This window comes from Chiroxiphia lanceolata, chromosome 15 (genome assembly GCF_009829145.1).
Source record: "Chiroxiphia lanceolata isolate bChiLan1 chromosome 15, bChiLan1.pri, whole genome shotgun sequence".
NCBI classification, from domain to species: domain Eukaryota; kingdom Metazoa; phylum Chordata; class Aves; order Passeriformes; family Pipridae; genus Chiroxiphia; species Chiroxiphia lanceolata.
The window spans coordinates 4,864,056-4,879,721 of NC_045651.1; the positions used below are offsets into that span (position 1 = coordinate 4,864,056).

A 15,666-nucleotide genomic window follows, 5' to 3' on the forward strand; every position below is an offset into this window, starting at 1 on the left:
TTTCTGTGTCTTTTGTACATCGGGGGTCTTTTTTAAAACTGAGGTAAAAACAAATGGAGGAGAATAATTTCCTTCTTTCAAACAGAATTATTTGTAGAACTGAGGAAATAGTTTAAATTACGTCTTTGTTTTATCTGAAATGAAAGAACATTGCCAACCCAGAACAGGAAACACAGGGCCTGCCTGCAGCCTCTGTGATTGCTCAGGTAAAGGAGCCAGAGCTGCTGGGATGCAGGATGTTTGTCAGCTCTGCGTTCTGCTGGTACTGAAAGCTGTCTGAAAGGGAAAGTGAAGATAGGTAAAATTAGCATAGCCCATGTCCCACCCTTCAGGCACCAGTTGCTGATGTGTGTCTGTGGCAGTGTTGCTCACTAGGTTTTATCCAAATCTATTCACCTCCCTGTTGAGCTCAGCCAGTGTCCTGACTTTTCCAGCAGCACTGCAGTATCTGGAGGGTTCAGGCAATTTCGCCAATCATCCAGAATGACAGATACAATTGGAAAAATCCTGGGTAAAGCTCCTGGGCTTCGGAGAGACAGCACTCTTTGCAGCCAGACTCTTGTGGTGGGAGGCATTACAGTGAAGCCAAAATGATATTTATTGAGGAAGCTGGCTCCAGAGTTCTGCTAGGAATTTGGCTCTTCCCCCTCTCCACCCCCTAGGCCAGGTTTTCATCCCTGGGAACACGGTTAGAAGCTGGGGGTCTCAGAACAGAAAGTCTCTGGGACATGCAGGATTCATGTCTATCCCATGTTGTGCACAGACACAACTGATGTGCCAGCACTTGAGCAGATCAGAGCAGCTGAGCAGAAGCTGTGGCTGCTGAGCACAGGTTATATCAGTGCTGGGTACAGTCTGTGCCACTGGCAGGGACTTGCTGCTGCACTGACTGTATCATTCCCTCCTGAGGGTGCACATGGCTTTGCCTTTGCTTGGAGCAGGGGCATGAAAAGTTCGTATTTGCGCTTTGCCATGTCGATGTTCTGTAACATTGCACAAACAATCTGTCAGTCCTACAATAATGGCACTTTGAGGAGAATTCAACACAGAACTAAGGTGGGTGTGGTGGCGTTTGCTCCTCCACAGGCACCCAGGGCAGCTCTCACAGCTCAAGGGTGAGACAGTGAGGTTGTTGCAATGGGGCAATTTCTCCGTGATGCTGATTTGGGTGGGGTTGTGTGGATGTTGTGTGAGCCTGTGCCTACTTTGTTAGGCTAATACTGCATGCAAATGTAGCTCCATGCTGTTGTTTCTTTGGGTCTGTTAACATATCCATGTAAGTCCCATATACATCATTCAGTGCACAAATAAATCCCCAGGTTGGAATTGCAAAGGGAGAAGAAATTGGAAGGAACTCTTCACCCAGCCTGCTCTCATCCACATCAGCCAGGAGAGCAAACACTTCTGCCTTCATGTGTTGCTCTACCTTGGCCTCTTTCCTCTCCCAGTGTCAGGATTGGGGGTCAGGCAGTGGAATGTCAGATCAGTGCCAAGTTTTCACATGGAGAAATAAGTGCAGCAAAATGCTGCTCGTGTGAGGTGGTTCTGCCTTGAACTTTCATTCTAATAAATTCTCCTGCCGTGCGTGTTTATGTGATCTGGGGTGTTTTATTTTTGTTTGGTAGTTTTAAGCATACTAAAATTACTTATTAATGAATGTTGAAGAAGCATTTTCTACTCCTAGTAAAATAAAAGAGAAAGCCTTTAGGGATGAGAGGTAATGGGTGGCCACATAAAGTGAGTAGACCTGTATTTATGTGTGGATTTCTAAGGCAAACACCAGTGTCAGCAGTAGGTGGTTATAATTTCATATAATGCTCCTAGGGCAGAAAAAAACTTGCAGAAATCACAAGAATTTCCCATGTATGCTTATTCTGTAAAACCTACCGTGCATCAGTCAGACTTGTGTTTCTTTCTTTTTGCTCTTTTTGTTTTAGTAGTTCTAAAGAAAATAGAGATTTACATGTAGAAGAGCACAGAAATGAAAGGCTTAGGGAGGGATTACCACCCCAGTTGCTGGATGAAGGTGTCGAGGCATGAACACACCCACCACAGGCCCTGTAAAAACACACTCACGTGGTGTGGCAGGCCCTAATGAGGGCTCTTAACAATAAAGACAGCTCTGAAGAAGTATTTCAATTTCTGTCAGGCCAACAAGAAAGCAGATGTTGAGCAGCTTCAGGCATTTGCTGTGTTTGTGTCAGCAGTAGCTGAGCAGCTCAGGTGAATGAGGAGCTGTACCCACAGGTGGGCACTGTCATGTTCATTTTCTTGCCAGTGTGGGTTATTCCCCCTCACTCTGTTTTTACTGCTGTTTTTCTAGTCTAGTTCTAAATGCTTTGAGGTGACCTGTCTTCCAATTTTTCTTTTCCCAGGGTAAAGGAAAAGTTTTTATTGGCATTTAAGCTGAATTTCAGGCTCTTCTTCTTATGTTTGCCTGGTCCTATTACGCTAAATAATAATTTTTCTTCCTCTGTGGTTTGCCTGTAATTCAGGTGATTGCTGGTTGCTATAACTCTGCTTAATCAAGTTCTGTTTAACCAGCTCTTAATTTTCTGCATCCCCCCCATTTCCGCGTGATTGAGTCGGTTGACATCGTTGGCCACGGCTCAAAATCCTTATTGTTAGATTTCCTTGTGATTGTCTGTCATCTGTCATCCTTGAGGCTTTCTTGGCACCGACTGCACTTGATGATATGGCTTTTTGGGTTTCTTTTGTTGTCCAAGAACACGAGCGGAGATTGTCCCTGGGAGGCTGATTGCCTTATTTTCTCCTTTCCTTTGGGGGTGATGGAGTTGGTGAACTTGCTACAAGCAGGCTAAAATGAAAAGAAAACTTCATCATGTGAGAGTAAACTCTCTCTTGTTAACAGAAATGACCTAATGCCAGACTAGCTTGAGAATTAGTAGGTGAGTGAGTAGGGGAAGTGCACAGACACTACAGGTGAAGTTGTCCCAAAGCTCTCTGACAGTGTCAGGCTCCAGCTCTGAGCTGGTGCAGGGCACACCTCTCACCCTGTGGGTCCCCTCCTCGTGCTGCTGAGCACCTCTGACATAACTGCTGTGTCTGTCTCATTATCATAGTGGGCATGTTTCATGTCTTTGATGGTCTGAAAAAGCCCTGTGCACGTTTGATTCTGAAATCCCTGCTGCCTGCCTGGGTTACCTGTCACTGCCAGCCACTATCAGATGGATGCTAGAAAGGAGTGCTGGTATCTCTGAGCTGGAAGCCTTGTAAGGGAAGCTTTGCAGAGCTTCCACGAGCAGAACAGATTATACTGGCATTTTTGCTGATATAACTTGTATTTCAGTGTGAGACCCTTTATCAGCACAGAGCTGTTGCAAACCAAAAGCCTGAATCCTTAACAGACAGGGATACAGCAGCAGAAGGATCTTCAAAGGGGCTGTGACTCTTCCAGCATCTTTAGCTCTATTTATTTCAGAAACCTAGTGAGCTCTTTGGAGATATTTTTTTAATCACATAAGCCCATGTTAGGTTTCCTTGGGTTCCTGCTTGTAATGCATCCCTCCTCTCCATATTCAGCTTAAGTGTTAGGCATAGTTAATTTAAAATGCAACAATTATGTTTTATTTTATTTCTTAAATGTCATTGATGGTATTTTTGTTTTCTCTACAAATGTCCAATCTTTATAACTTTTAACGAGAGTTCATGTTAAAAAAGAGGCATTGAAAGGGAAAGCTTTGTCACTGCAACATTTATTTTACAATAAACAGGCCCTGAAGGTGCTCAGAACGCTGTTCTTAATCGTGAATCTTGGTTGAAGTAGGGACTACTTATAAAATATTCAGTGTTGGTTTTACAGCAAATATTTTGGGTTGGATTTTATGTACAGAGTCCACCCTGGACAAAATTAACTATATTCAGCGTCTCTAATTTTCTTCTACATCTTCCAAAACATTCACACAGTGGTCTGCATCAGCCACTTGTAACCTTGGAAGCTCTAGAGCATCTGCCTCATCCAGTTTGGCACCTCCAGACTCAGTTCAGACACGTGCCATGTGAATTGACTCCGTGATGGATTAATGACATTGATTAAAAGCCCAAAAGACCATTGAAACCCAAAGTGCTTATGTAAGGAGAGGTTTGGAAGGGCAATCAGGATTTATGTGGTAATGAATATAATTACAAAATAAACCTCGGATGTCCACAGGGAATTAAATCCCATACTCGGAGGAGAAGAACCAGAGTTTTTAAAAAATAATATGATGAATCCTTGCACTTTGACTTTGACAGACAAATTCCTGATTACTCACTACAGAGGTAATGGAAGGTGCATTATACCCTGGAGGATCATAAATCTTTCTGATTTAAATAAAATGAGGCCTGAGAGAGCAGAGTTTGCCTAATTTACTGTAAATTGACAATTGTGATTTATTAACAAGGACAAGGGAGTCAGTGCTGCTGCCATGGCCAATTGTTGTTTAATCAGATGCCAGGTGAACCTAGGCTGGCATAGGAGGTAACTCTACAGTGCTGGAGATGGTGGGGTGTAAATGTTGTCTGTGGGTTTGCTTCAGACAGTAACACTGGGAAGGTTTGCAGAGGGAGTTAAATCAGCCCAGTGGTGGGAGGGGCAGCACAAGAACAATGTCAGAGTATCTTCTTTTCATACCCACCTTCTGTGCCATTTAGCAGCCAGGATATCTCATGATGGTTGTGAGCAGCAGGTGACTTTGTTGATGTTTTGATGTGTCAGTGTAACTGCAGCTGTATAAACAAAGATGTACTAAAAAAAAAAATAAATCAGATAATTCTTGGTAAATTCAGATTAATTCTTTTTTCCAAACTGGAAGTGAATGAAATTAATTAATTTTTCATGTTAAATTAATCATATTTTAAGCAGCAACCCTCAGAAGGTACATTTTTACAGAAGGTACATTTCCCTCAGAAGGGATGAAGAGAAACAGTTAATTCATCCCCACTGTGGGTGCCCTAACCCGAGGTGTGGGTGTCTGTAGCAAGGTCTGTGTTCTGAAGGAGGAGTCACAGATTTTTGTGAACAACAGATGATCAAAATCTTTCAACTTCCACCTGGCAATCTAAAAGCAATCTGATCCAAAATTACTGTGATATTATCCAAGCCTTGCCAAATAATTTGTATATATCCCCAAGCAGATGGGTCTGATGTACACCCCGCCAGCTCTTCTCGTCGTTTGACCTTGCCAATGAGCTTCATCTTTTCCAAACTGAGGTTTAGCCATTATGTCTATGGCAAGATGGAGCATAAACATGGAAACAGTATCACCTGGACCTACTAAAGACCTTCTAACTACTGTATACAGATATCAGGGTGTCAGCTGTTCTACAGATCTCTTAATATCAGTGCAGTCAGGAAATCAGTTTCAAATGGCTCCAGTGGTAAAATAACAGTAATTCCAAATACTGTATTTTTTAGCCCTTCCTGCGAAATAATTTAAGTTAATTTTATATTTCAAAATCAGTTTCATTCTTCACTCGGTTTGCAACATCTCTGACTATTTGGTAGCCAAGTATTCCCCTCCCAAAGCTGTGTTTGCTGAGGTGTCCATCAAGTCCTTCATGCTGCAGTCAGCTCAACGTGGCATGCCAGCTTTCAAACCTTCCTTTAAGATTTGCACGTAAAACTTTTCCTTTTCATGATCCCATTATAGCAAATACTGTGTTCCTTTGCCTTGAAAGGCTCTGAAATACACAGCTGGGAATAGAAGTGGAGAGAATTTTTCCTAACAAACTTGTAGCTTAGTGTATTGGCTTTGAGGCTGAATTCATAGCATCGTGTTTCCTTAGTCAATTGTGCAAAATTCTTCTTCTTTTTTCTTTATATTTATGGCTGATAAATGTACTTATCACAGGGAAACTGCTGAATGCCTCATTCTTATTTTCTGCCTTAACTGTCTACTGGAGTTGAAGTTTATGTGATAAAGCTTTGTTTGTGAGATACCTCCTTCCCTTCCTGGCCTGGAAAATTTCAATTTACTCTCCAATTTTGACTATCTTTGACGGAGGGATAAAGGTTTCAAATGGTGAAAGAAGACACTTCTAAAAATGCCATTAGAAATTAGCATCAGTTTATACCCTGTTGGATAGCTGCATGGCATAACTTTTGAAAACCCTTTGATCACAGTTCTCACTGTACTAAGCATGAAAGTAAACCTAAAAAAAAAAAACACCTTCAAAATTTCAAACTGAATTCTTTTTCTGTGCTGAGTGTCCATGTGTTCTATTATTTCTGGGTTTTTTCCCCTCTCATCTCATCCCATCTCATCTCATCTCATCTCTTCTCATCTCATTCTTTTATATGAAGAATCAGGAATCATGACCTGTTTACACACCGTGTTTAACCCTTCACTCTGCTGTTGGACCTGTCCAGGTCTAATATATGAGCAGGTCCCACTGGCACATGCAGATGTGTTTGTAACACTCGAGTGTATTTATATCTGTGTACACCAGAATAGTTCAGAAAAACTGATGAAATACTTGCCAAGCTCTGTGGAAGCAGAGCAGAGCTCTACATAGTGGCTTCAAATGTCCATTTATTCTCATTTCACAAGATTAGGAGGTTGAAATTTTAAAGCTGTAAATTTGAATAACACTCCTGAATATGCTCATGGAACACGTTGTACTTCTCACTTACCCTTCTGTGAATTTTCCTTCCAGCCTATCACGAAGTGGAAGATTTATTAAACTTTGAATGTAATGATTTCTTCTTAACTTCTGACCAGGACACCCATAAGACAAGTGTTTCAATGCTTGTGAGACTGAGAGTTGGATGTGGATGCATTACTCCCACTATTAGGAATGTAAAGGACAGAGTGTGCAGTGCAGGATCTTTGTAGCTGGTAATTTTGTCTGTTTACCCTAAAAGCTTTAGCTCTATTTAGACCCTGATAATTAAGTTGTTTATGAAAACTTCCTAGTTCTTAATTTAAAGTCTCTATCAACTATATTTGTCTTCATCTAGTATTTTTACCAAACACATGAACGCTCCCATCTGTTCTCCACATATACCATCTAAATAAAATTTATTATGAACACATTGTATGCTGTTAACAACTCGAATAAACTTTGGTATTTCTTTTGTATAGCTCATTTTTCCAGTGTGCTGGGAAACACTGTAGTCATTGAACAGGGCTGTAATTAGCTGGAAAGAGGTCTCCCTATTCACAAACCATTGAAGTTGGACAGACTTCTGCCTGTCTGCAGGTGTCTTCCTCGCTGCCTGGATCACGTTTCTCCTGCAGTCAGCAGTGATGGTTTTATACATCAGGAGGTTTGAACCTTCTGCCTGTGGTGAGCTCTGTGCTGCTGCCTCTTAACTGTGCCCACTGCTGTTTGAAATGGGTGAAGGATCATGTTAAGATGGACAGAGTTCAAATCTCTGCCATGTGAACGTGGATGAAGCTCTCAGTCTCCACAGACAATACTAATTAGTGAAAATTAATCTTAAAAATATCATTGCAGTAGCTGATACAGTGTCAAAGCACATGAGTGCTTTTTTAACTGCATTATCCCTTATTCTTCCTGCTGAGGTCTTTATTAGTTTTTTTGCTACTTGTTCTTGGGGGTTTTACTGATCATGGTGTAATGTTCCCAGTTTTGGATACTTGTAAAGGCTGGAATTTGGCACAGCAGTGCTGAGGAACAGCTTGTAGATACACTAATGCCCGGTATGGGTAATTTCAAACAAAGAACTGACACTTTATAAGTCTGGTGGATAGTTCTGTTCTCATTCACTGAAATATGGAGCTGGAAAAAGTCTGGACCAGCTGAGGTACTTCAGCTTTAAAAAGACAGCTGGACTCTGAACATATATGTCTTCTAATAAGTTGCAGAAGTTTCCTGTTTCAACGCCTAAACTGTTTCTCTTCCACAGAAGATGAGAAAAAAATATATAGAAGTGTTTTGGATCTGATACCTTCCTATCACACTAGACAAAAATTTATTGCATCCTAAAAAAGCTCTAGAAGTAAAATATTGCACACAGAGGGACCTTCATCCTCTTTCTGTGAATTGCTGAGACAGTCCTATCTTCTTGCCTGTCCTTGAAACAAAGTCTGCACCTCTTTTTCTGACTCAGACTTCATTAAGGGGCTCTTTAGTCTTGAAGCAAATAGACAATATTCTCCTTTGTAACAATAGTTATTTCCAAGTAATGTAATTCAAGGAGTATTTCCCAACTCACAGATAAATTAATTTTAGTGATGCTTGACAGCAATTCCATTTTTCCAGTAAGAACAGTCTTACTGTAAATTGAGACTAGAGAATTGCGTTATTCATTTGAAAGATGTTTCTAGAATGTCTTTAGGCTCTTCTGGGTAGGGACAGTCTCGTATAGAAATAAAATGGCCTTGCTTTGCTGTAGATTTATTAGTACCACTATTTTCTGCAGCTTCTCTCCTTTCAGAATTCTTTGTTTTCATAGCCTTCTGTGTTTGGGAAGTTGTACTTGTTTTGTGGGATGACAATGTGCTATTGATAAAGTCAACTCAGAGAAGATAATCCTTGGAGAAGGATTAAGTGTTGTTTGCCCATTTATTACAATGAGTAAACTGAGTCAGAGAGTTTCTAATTTTCCTAAAGCCACATAGCAACTTAGTGTTGCAATTAAGTCTGGCTCAGCAGCAGATACTGATGGGTTTTCCTGCTGCCTGAGGCTCAAGAAGCCAATAATTCAGCCATGTTCAGGACAGGAATGAGAGCTGAGTCTGTCATGCAAAATTTCATGTGCCAGTGTGAGAGACTTGCTCTCATTTTAACATTGATCTTTATTAAATTTTTACAAGAATATTCAAATTAATCTATGGAATTACAGTAGAACTGATGGGACTGTTTTACATGGTGTTCAGCTGTGACAAAAACTTTCAGAAAAAACAAATGCTTTGCTTCTTGCTATGCTTGGCTGCAAGGGGGTTAATATTTTAGTGATACAGGGATGAAGAATTCATATGAAACAGAAGTAACTGATGTCTGAGACAGGGACATGGGAAAATAATAACCAGTGTCTTCCAGCTACACTACAATAAGGTGGTAAAGAGCCAGGATTCACAAGACAGATGGACAAAAGAGGGGCAGTGCTGGAGAAAGGTGGGAGCGGAGCAGTGTTGGTGCTGCATGGCTCTCATCCACACAGCGCTGCGGGGCCACATGGTGCCGAAATAAAACCTGCGGGAGCTTCCCTCGGCACCTTCCCAGTTCTTCCCTGAGACATTTGGGGACTCAGGATTTCAAATGGAGAAGGACAGGCTGCTTGGCAAAGGCAGCATGGATGAAGCAGAAAGCCTCTGTGCCAGGGCTTGGGTGAGGTCCTCACGTGCTGCCTGCACGGCTGTGCTGGGCATGAACTCACAGCCCGGCAGGGGGGTGGCCAGGTCTTTCTGTTGCTCTTTGGAAACGCTTCTCTTTTGGTTCAGCTATGGAAAAAGGCTGTCCCTCTTTCCTCGTGTTGGCAGGAATTTTTAAAATGCAAGGCTGCTTCTCCTCGCTCTGGGGAATGCTGGAGACAGAGCCTCAGGAAATACAGCGCTGTTAACAAAGCTCCTCTGTGGTGTTGGATGAAAGTATAATATAACATGTAAAGTGTAATATGTATAGTGCTGAATCCGTGGGCTGAGGCCAACGGTGTGAGGTTCAATAAGGTGAAGTGCTGACTCCTGCACTTGGGTCACAACAACCCCCTGCAGCGCTACAGGCTGGGAAAAGAGTGGCTGGAAAGATGCCTGGGGGGGAAAAGACCTGGAGGTGCTGGTCAGCAGCAGCTGAACGTGAGCCAGGGAGTGCCCAGGTGGGCAAGAAGGCCAATGGCACCTGGCCTGTATCAGGAGTAGTGTGGCCAGCAGGACCAGGGCAGTGATGACTGTCCCTCTTCACTGGGCACTGCTGAGGCTCCACAAATCCTGGGGTCAGTTCTGGGCCCCTCACCACAGGGAGGGCACTGAGGTGCTGGAGCATGACCTGAGAAGGGCAGCGTTGCTGGGGGATGGTCTGGAGAGTCAGGGATATGAGGAGCAGCTGAGGGAGCTGGGGGGGCTCAGCCTGGAGAAAAGGAGGCTCAGGGGGGACCTTCTCACTCCCTGAAACTCTCTGACGGGGGGGGGGGTCGGGCTCTTCTCCCAGGGAACAAGGGTCAGGACAAGGGGAAATAGCCTCAAGATGTGCCAGGGGAGGTTCAGGTTTGGCATCAGGAAGAATTTCTTCACTGAAAGGGTGGTCAGGCACTGGAATGGGCTGCCCAGGGAAGTGGTGGAGTGCCCATCCCTGGAGGTGTCCCAGGAATGACTGGACATGGCACTCAGTGCTCTGGGCTGGCTGGCAAGGCAGTGATCAGTCGAAGTTTGGGCTCAGTAATCTCAGAGGTCTTTTCCAGTTTAAATGATTCTGACTATAGTGTTCAATACTACTAATACACAAATATTGCAACTCTACACATTGATGTCACAGGCTGGGATCTGCCTGCTTTGTTTAGCAACTTAGAAACCATTGCTACTCCTCTTAAGTACAAGGTAAAGAATGGTTTTAAAGCAAGACAAAAAAAACCAACAATCTGGGTTGAACTAATGTATTTCCCAAGATATTTTTCTCACCTTGACTGCAGTCATCTACCAGCTTTCCAGCAGATGAGCTGGCAGAAGGCTGCTGCCAGCAGGATCTTTGGTAGGAAGAGTAGAGCCATCTCTTAACTTCTTGTGATTGCAGAGATCTCTTAAGTACTGAGACTTTCAGGTGGCTTTACTCCACCCTACTCTGTGAATAACTGAAAAGCAAGACCGAAATTTTCGATGTCTTTGCCCATTTTACAAAGAGCATGTTCTAATCAGCAGAATACAATGATCAGAGACATATGTCTGTGCCTTGAAGGGCCAATAAAAGTAACAGAGGAGGTTGCTCAAGCTGGTGAGGCTCAGCTGGAACTGATGTATGTTTTAAGGCAACCTTTAAGAAGGGAACTGATTCAGTGATGATATCTCAAACAGGATTTGGTGTGTTCTGTGCAGAAATCCAAACTCAGCTCCCATGACATAAAGGAACTTTCCCCTGTGGGTTCTGACAACTCTCAGTAACGAGCACAGTGTGTTGTTGCAGTGTTTAACTGAGCACTTGGTAAACGCAGCTGATGAGTGCTGGCTCCACATGGGCTTGTGCTGTGTGTGGCCTCCTGCTTACCTTTGGTTGTGATTCTTTCTTTTCATTGTAACTAACACTGAAGTGTGTTAGAGTAATGGTGAAACCAGCTGTTTCCTTAAAACAGCCTAATGAAAGAGTTCATTGAAATCTTGAAACCGAAATGATGCCAAGATACCCACCAGTCCCCTTGGTCAGAACACTTGCCCTGCCCAAATTCTCCCTGAAGTGATGAATATATCTGATCATCAATAAAGAACATTAGGTGATGTGATGGGTCTGAAGACCACAGACCTCCTGTAAGTGGTGCCACGAGCAGAGTGAGGGAGCAAGAGGCATTGATTCAGATGGCATGACTCCTACTAACCTTGTTTCTTTTGAATTTTCCCAAATAGGGTCGAGACTGCAGTGTGCCCATTAATTCTTGCATTCAAAACCCATGTCAGAATGGAGGGACCTGCCACCTCACCGAGGCAAATAAAGATGGATTCAGGTAGTAGCACAAATTTCATTTAAAATGAGATGATAAAATTAAATGTGTTTCTACTTTGCACTACTGAGCTGTAATGGCTACTTCGTAGAAACTGCTGCATGTGACACTTATATTTGTATTACAGAATAATTAATCTGGTTTCATTGGTGTGACATATCATTTCCTGTGAAACCTCCTTATTTCTTTATAATGGAATATACACTTAAGAGCTGTTTTGAGCAGTCTCCCTGATCTGCATTGTCGTATCTGTATCCTAATTTTCCTTGGGGCATTTCAATCCCATGTCTAGCTGTTTTTGTATTTGTAAAGTGAGCATCTGTTGCTTGACAACCTGATGCAAAATGTTTTCATAACTGAAGAATCTTGTAGACAAACAGGCTTTAAAGAAACAATTAAAAAGCATGGGGAGATTGCCACATCTTGAGTGTTGTGCCTGCAGCAGAACAACCTCTGCAGCTGAACATTACAGATTTTAGTTTGCCTGGTTAAGACAGTTGTAACATAGATGGGGATACTCCAAGAGAAGTGCAGAAATTTTCATGAGGTAGCTGGAGATCTGTGCTGCTACAGGCACTATTTCACAACTGAAAACATACAAGTTTGAGGGTTTGGTTGCTGGTTGTCATTAAAGTTGATAGAGAATTTCTTTTTAAAGAAGAGCTGCTGAAATATTCATAGATTTGGTCCTCAGCATTTATGGTGTTTCTTGCAAAACAAGGAGCAGAAAATGGAAGAAATGCCCCAAAGCTCCTCTGTCTCTGTGTGTGGTTGTGCTGCTTGACAGACTCCAGAGATTTTGGTGAAACCACTGCTCTGATCTGATGTACCTCCTCTTGATTCAATTTTAGCAGGTCCAGCAATTTTTGGAGTAAAAGTTCAGGTTTAGTTTCTGCTTGAGAGAAATAAAAGTCTGGTGGTCTTCAGTTCCAGTTCCTTTTCTAGTCACCTTCATGTAATAGTGTTTAGATAGCTTTTATCAGCTTTTGCCAAAACAAAATTGTACCATATTAGAATATCTGGGTTTTGTCACTCAGTACTCATTTTTCAAAAATACAGCTGATACTAAAAATGCAATAGTAAAACATTTTAAAATATCCATAATACGAGAATGAAAGGCTCCAGTTTATATTTTGGATTGGGTTTTTCTTTAGCATTTTTATTTTGTCCCATGGTAGAAAATAAAAGGGTTTGAATGACCTGAAATAAAAGCTACTTCTGAATTTTTCTCATGAAGAATTATACAATTTCAGAGGCTTTGCCTCAGTTCCAAATGAGCATTGTTTTTGAGATCCTTTATAAAACTGCAGGGGTGATTTTGTTGCTTAACAGCGTTCAAGGCTTTTTAGGGAAGGTTTCTGCTTTTATAGTTATTTCTATAGTTTCAGTTGGTCTAATAAAAGACACATAAAACCATATCTCATCAAAATCTTGCTGCATAAAATTGAATGTTCAGCATAGCTCTATTTTCTCCTTGTTTTTAATTCAGTCAGTCTATAGCCACTGTGGGTCTGGAGGACTGTGGAGCTTTGGCTGTGGAGAAATGTGATGCGGGGATGGAACAGTCGGGTGACAGGGAAGAAAAAGAAACATTTTGAGATTGAATTTGGTTGGTTGGGTTGGGGTTTTTTTGGTGGGAAATCTCTCCAGTGGATGGCAGCAGTCAGAGTTACATGCACATAAATTGTGTTCATCAAGATGGGAAAGCGTTGCCTTAGATTATAGGCTGCGAGAAAGCGGACGTCAAAAACATTTTCATGAGAGGCCTCCTTGGATTTTTTTTGTTGTGTGGCCTGTAAAAGGAATTATATCTTCTGTATATTCTCTTCCCTAGGGAAATATATTCATACACAAGCCCTACTGCCAAACTTGTCAAATCTTTACTCTTGTAAAAAGGAAACTTAAGCCAAAGCTTTCTCCCTATGAAATGCCAAGCAGTTTAACTCTCAAGTTTCTGTAGCCTCAGACAAAAAAGCCACCATTTTAAATAATGCTGAGGTGGTGATGTTCCCCCAAAGACAGGAAACTCTCAGTTTTGGCTGAGGTTCCAGCCTGACTCGCCCCGCTGTGCCTGGTCCCCACAAGGGCTCACAGCAGCAGGGGATTGAGGCTCTCAGGTTTGCTGGAACAGCAGATCCTGGAGGGACAGCAAAGGGCAAAGGTTCAGCTGGAGTTATTCCATCTTCTTTTACCCTTGTACTTGTTCAGTCCTGAGTAATTTCAAATCCTCTTTCTTGGAGTAGGCGCGAACTCTGCGCTAAGGGACAGATAAGTGACACCGTGTGGCTCAGAGGACTGGAGACATCAAGCTCTTCCTCCCTTTGAATTGTTCTAATCTAATCTGTGTCTTCCCTGACAAAAGGTTGCCAAAAAAGAGTCGCTTATTGAGACTGATAAAAAAGATGGTCAGTCAGACATGTCCCGGTGGTTTAGGATTCCTGGGAGTGAGGCTTTGGCAGGAGGCAGAGCTGTCAGCTCTGCTTCACTTTTAGCCACAGGCAGCAGCTGATCTCCAATAACCTGCGGTGCTGGGAAACAACTGCTCTGGGTTATTTTAACTTTTCTCCACATAAAACCTCCCTCCGTTTCCCAGATCGGGGGTGGGTTTTTTTTAGCTTTTTCCACAAACTTAAAGTTCCCTCATAAATGTAAAATCCTGGAACTGATTAACTGCCTAGTGTTAATTCTGCCTAGTTCAAGGAAAAACATTGCACTTCCAGACTTGCAGGCTACTCCTTTGGGATATAGACATAAAAAGCTTCTTTACCAAGGAATTGTAATAGTCCTGAAAGAATTTACTATCTCTGTTTAAAAGCTGATTTTTTTTTTTTGAAACTTGATACACTGTATGTATATATATCAATATAAACAGATGTTAAATGATTTCATTAGAGTTTATTTAAAAAATTGAATGTAGTAAACTTACAAAATTATCAGCTTAAAAAAAAACTTACAGAATACTTCAGCTGCAAAAGTTTACCCCAAAAATGTTGTCATTGTCATTAAGTTTTGTGTTCCCTTGCACCTTCACGAGGATAGTGGGATTTTATTTTGGGTTTTTTTGGGGGAGGGGAAAACACACCAGTCCCTAAACAGGAGGAACAGGGAATCTGAACCTTTATGTGATCACAGCATCTTAGAAAACAGTTCTTTCCTGCATGGCTCCATTATTTCCAAGGTCCACATGAAATGCTGTCTCACAGGGATTCACTGTTGAGTCACTACAAAGTTTTCATCGTTGTCCCTAGAATTCATTTTCTCTCTCGGTCAGCTGGAACCCAAGTTTGATGACCTTCCAGTCACTCAGCAGACTTCATTTTTCTTCTAAGCTTTTTCTGGGAGAATACATACAAGCAGTCCCAAACTGCAACTCTTTCAACGTGTGGTTCAGTCCGAGTCCCAAGTGGTGTGTTTTATCTTTTAATTTCAGGCCTCATATCTGGCACATTTGAATGCAAATCAAAATAAAGAATCACACGTAAGCAATAATGTAAAGACTCCCTATAATACATAAGGACCAGTAGCCAAATGCCATCAATTATTCTGACATTTCCCTGAGTATGGAATGTGTCCTAATATTGAGCAATTGTATATTAACAATCCCATATGAATTGTTACTAATGGTAACTCCACTGAGTTGAACCATTACTGTGATAGTATTTAATAATGTCATTTTTAATTGCATACATCCAAGCTGTCCCAATCCTTTTGTGGAAGGAGAATGGTGTTATATTCATACAAAAATCACCAGCACAAAGCCACTCTTGTTGCTTTTCTTTAAATGGAGAGAAAAATTTCTGCTCCCAAACGGAGACCTTGTCTTCCAATTTGCAGCCTGGAGCATATTTTTATGGTTGAGTTATAAACCTCTGAAAATGGGGTTTTGTAATCAAAAAGGGAGACATGATGAATGTCTCACTGTATTTAATTAGATGTTTTTAACCCCCTCCCTGACATTTGCCACAAAAGATGGTATGCCAGCTCTTCTTTCTTATCTGCCTCCTGTGATCCTCTGGACCATTGCAGGGTCAGCAAGAGGACGTGTTTTATTAGCAATA

The 15,666-nt window shown here is 41.8% G+C and overlaps 1 protein-coding gene across 1 annotated transcript in view; it reads left to right on the forward strand.

The window, feature by feature from the left end:
• SLIT3 (slit guidance ligand 3) overlaps positions 1 to 15,666 on the forward strand; it is a 481,232-nt gene that overhangs the window by 414,308 nt on the left and 51,258 nt on the right. The window contains 1 exon segment of the mRNA XM_032702926.1: positions 11,514 to 11,611. Within this exon segment, the coding sequence (XP_032558817.1) occupies positions 11,514 to 11,611 (98 nt within the window).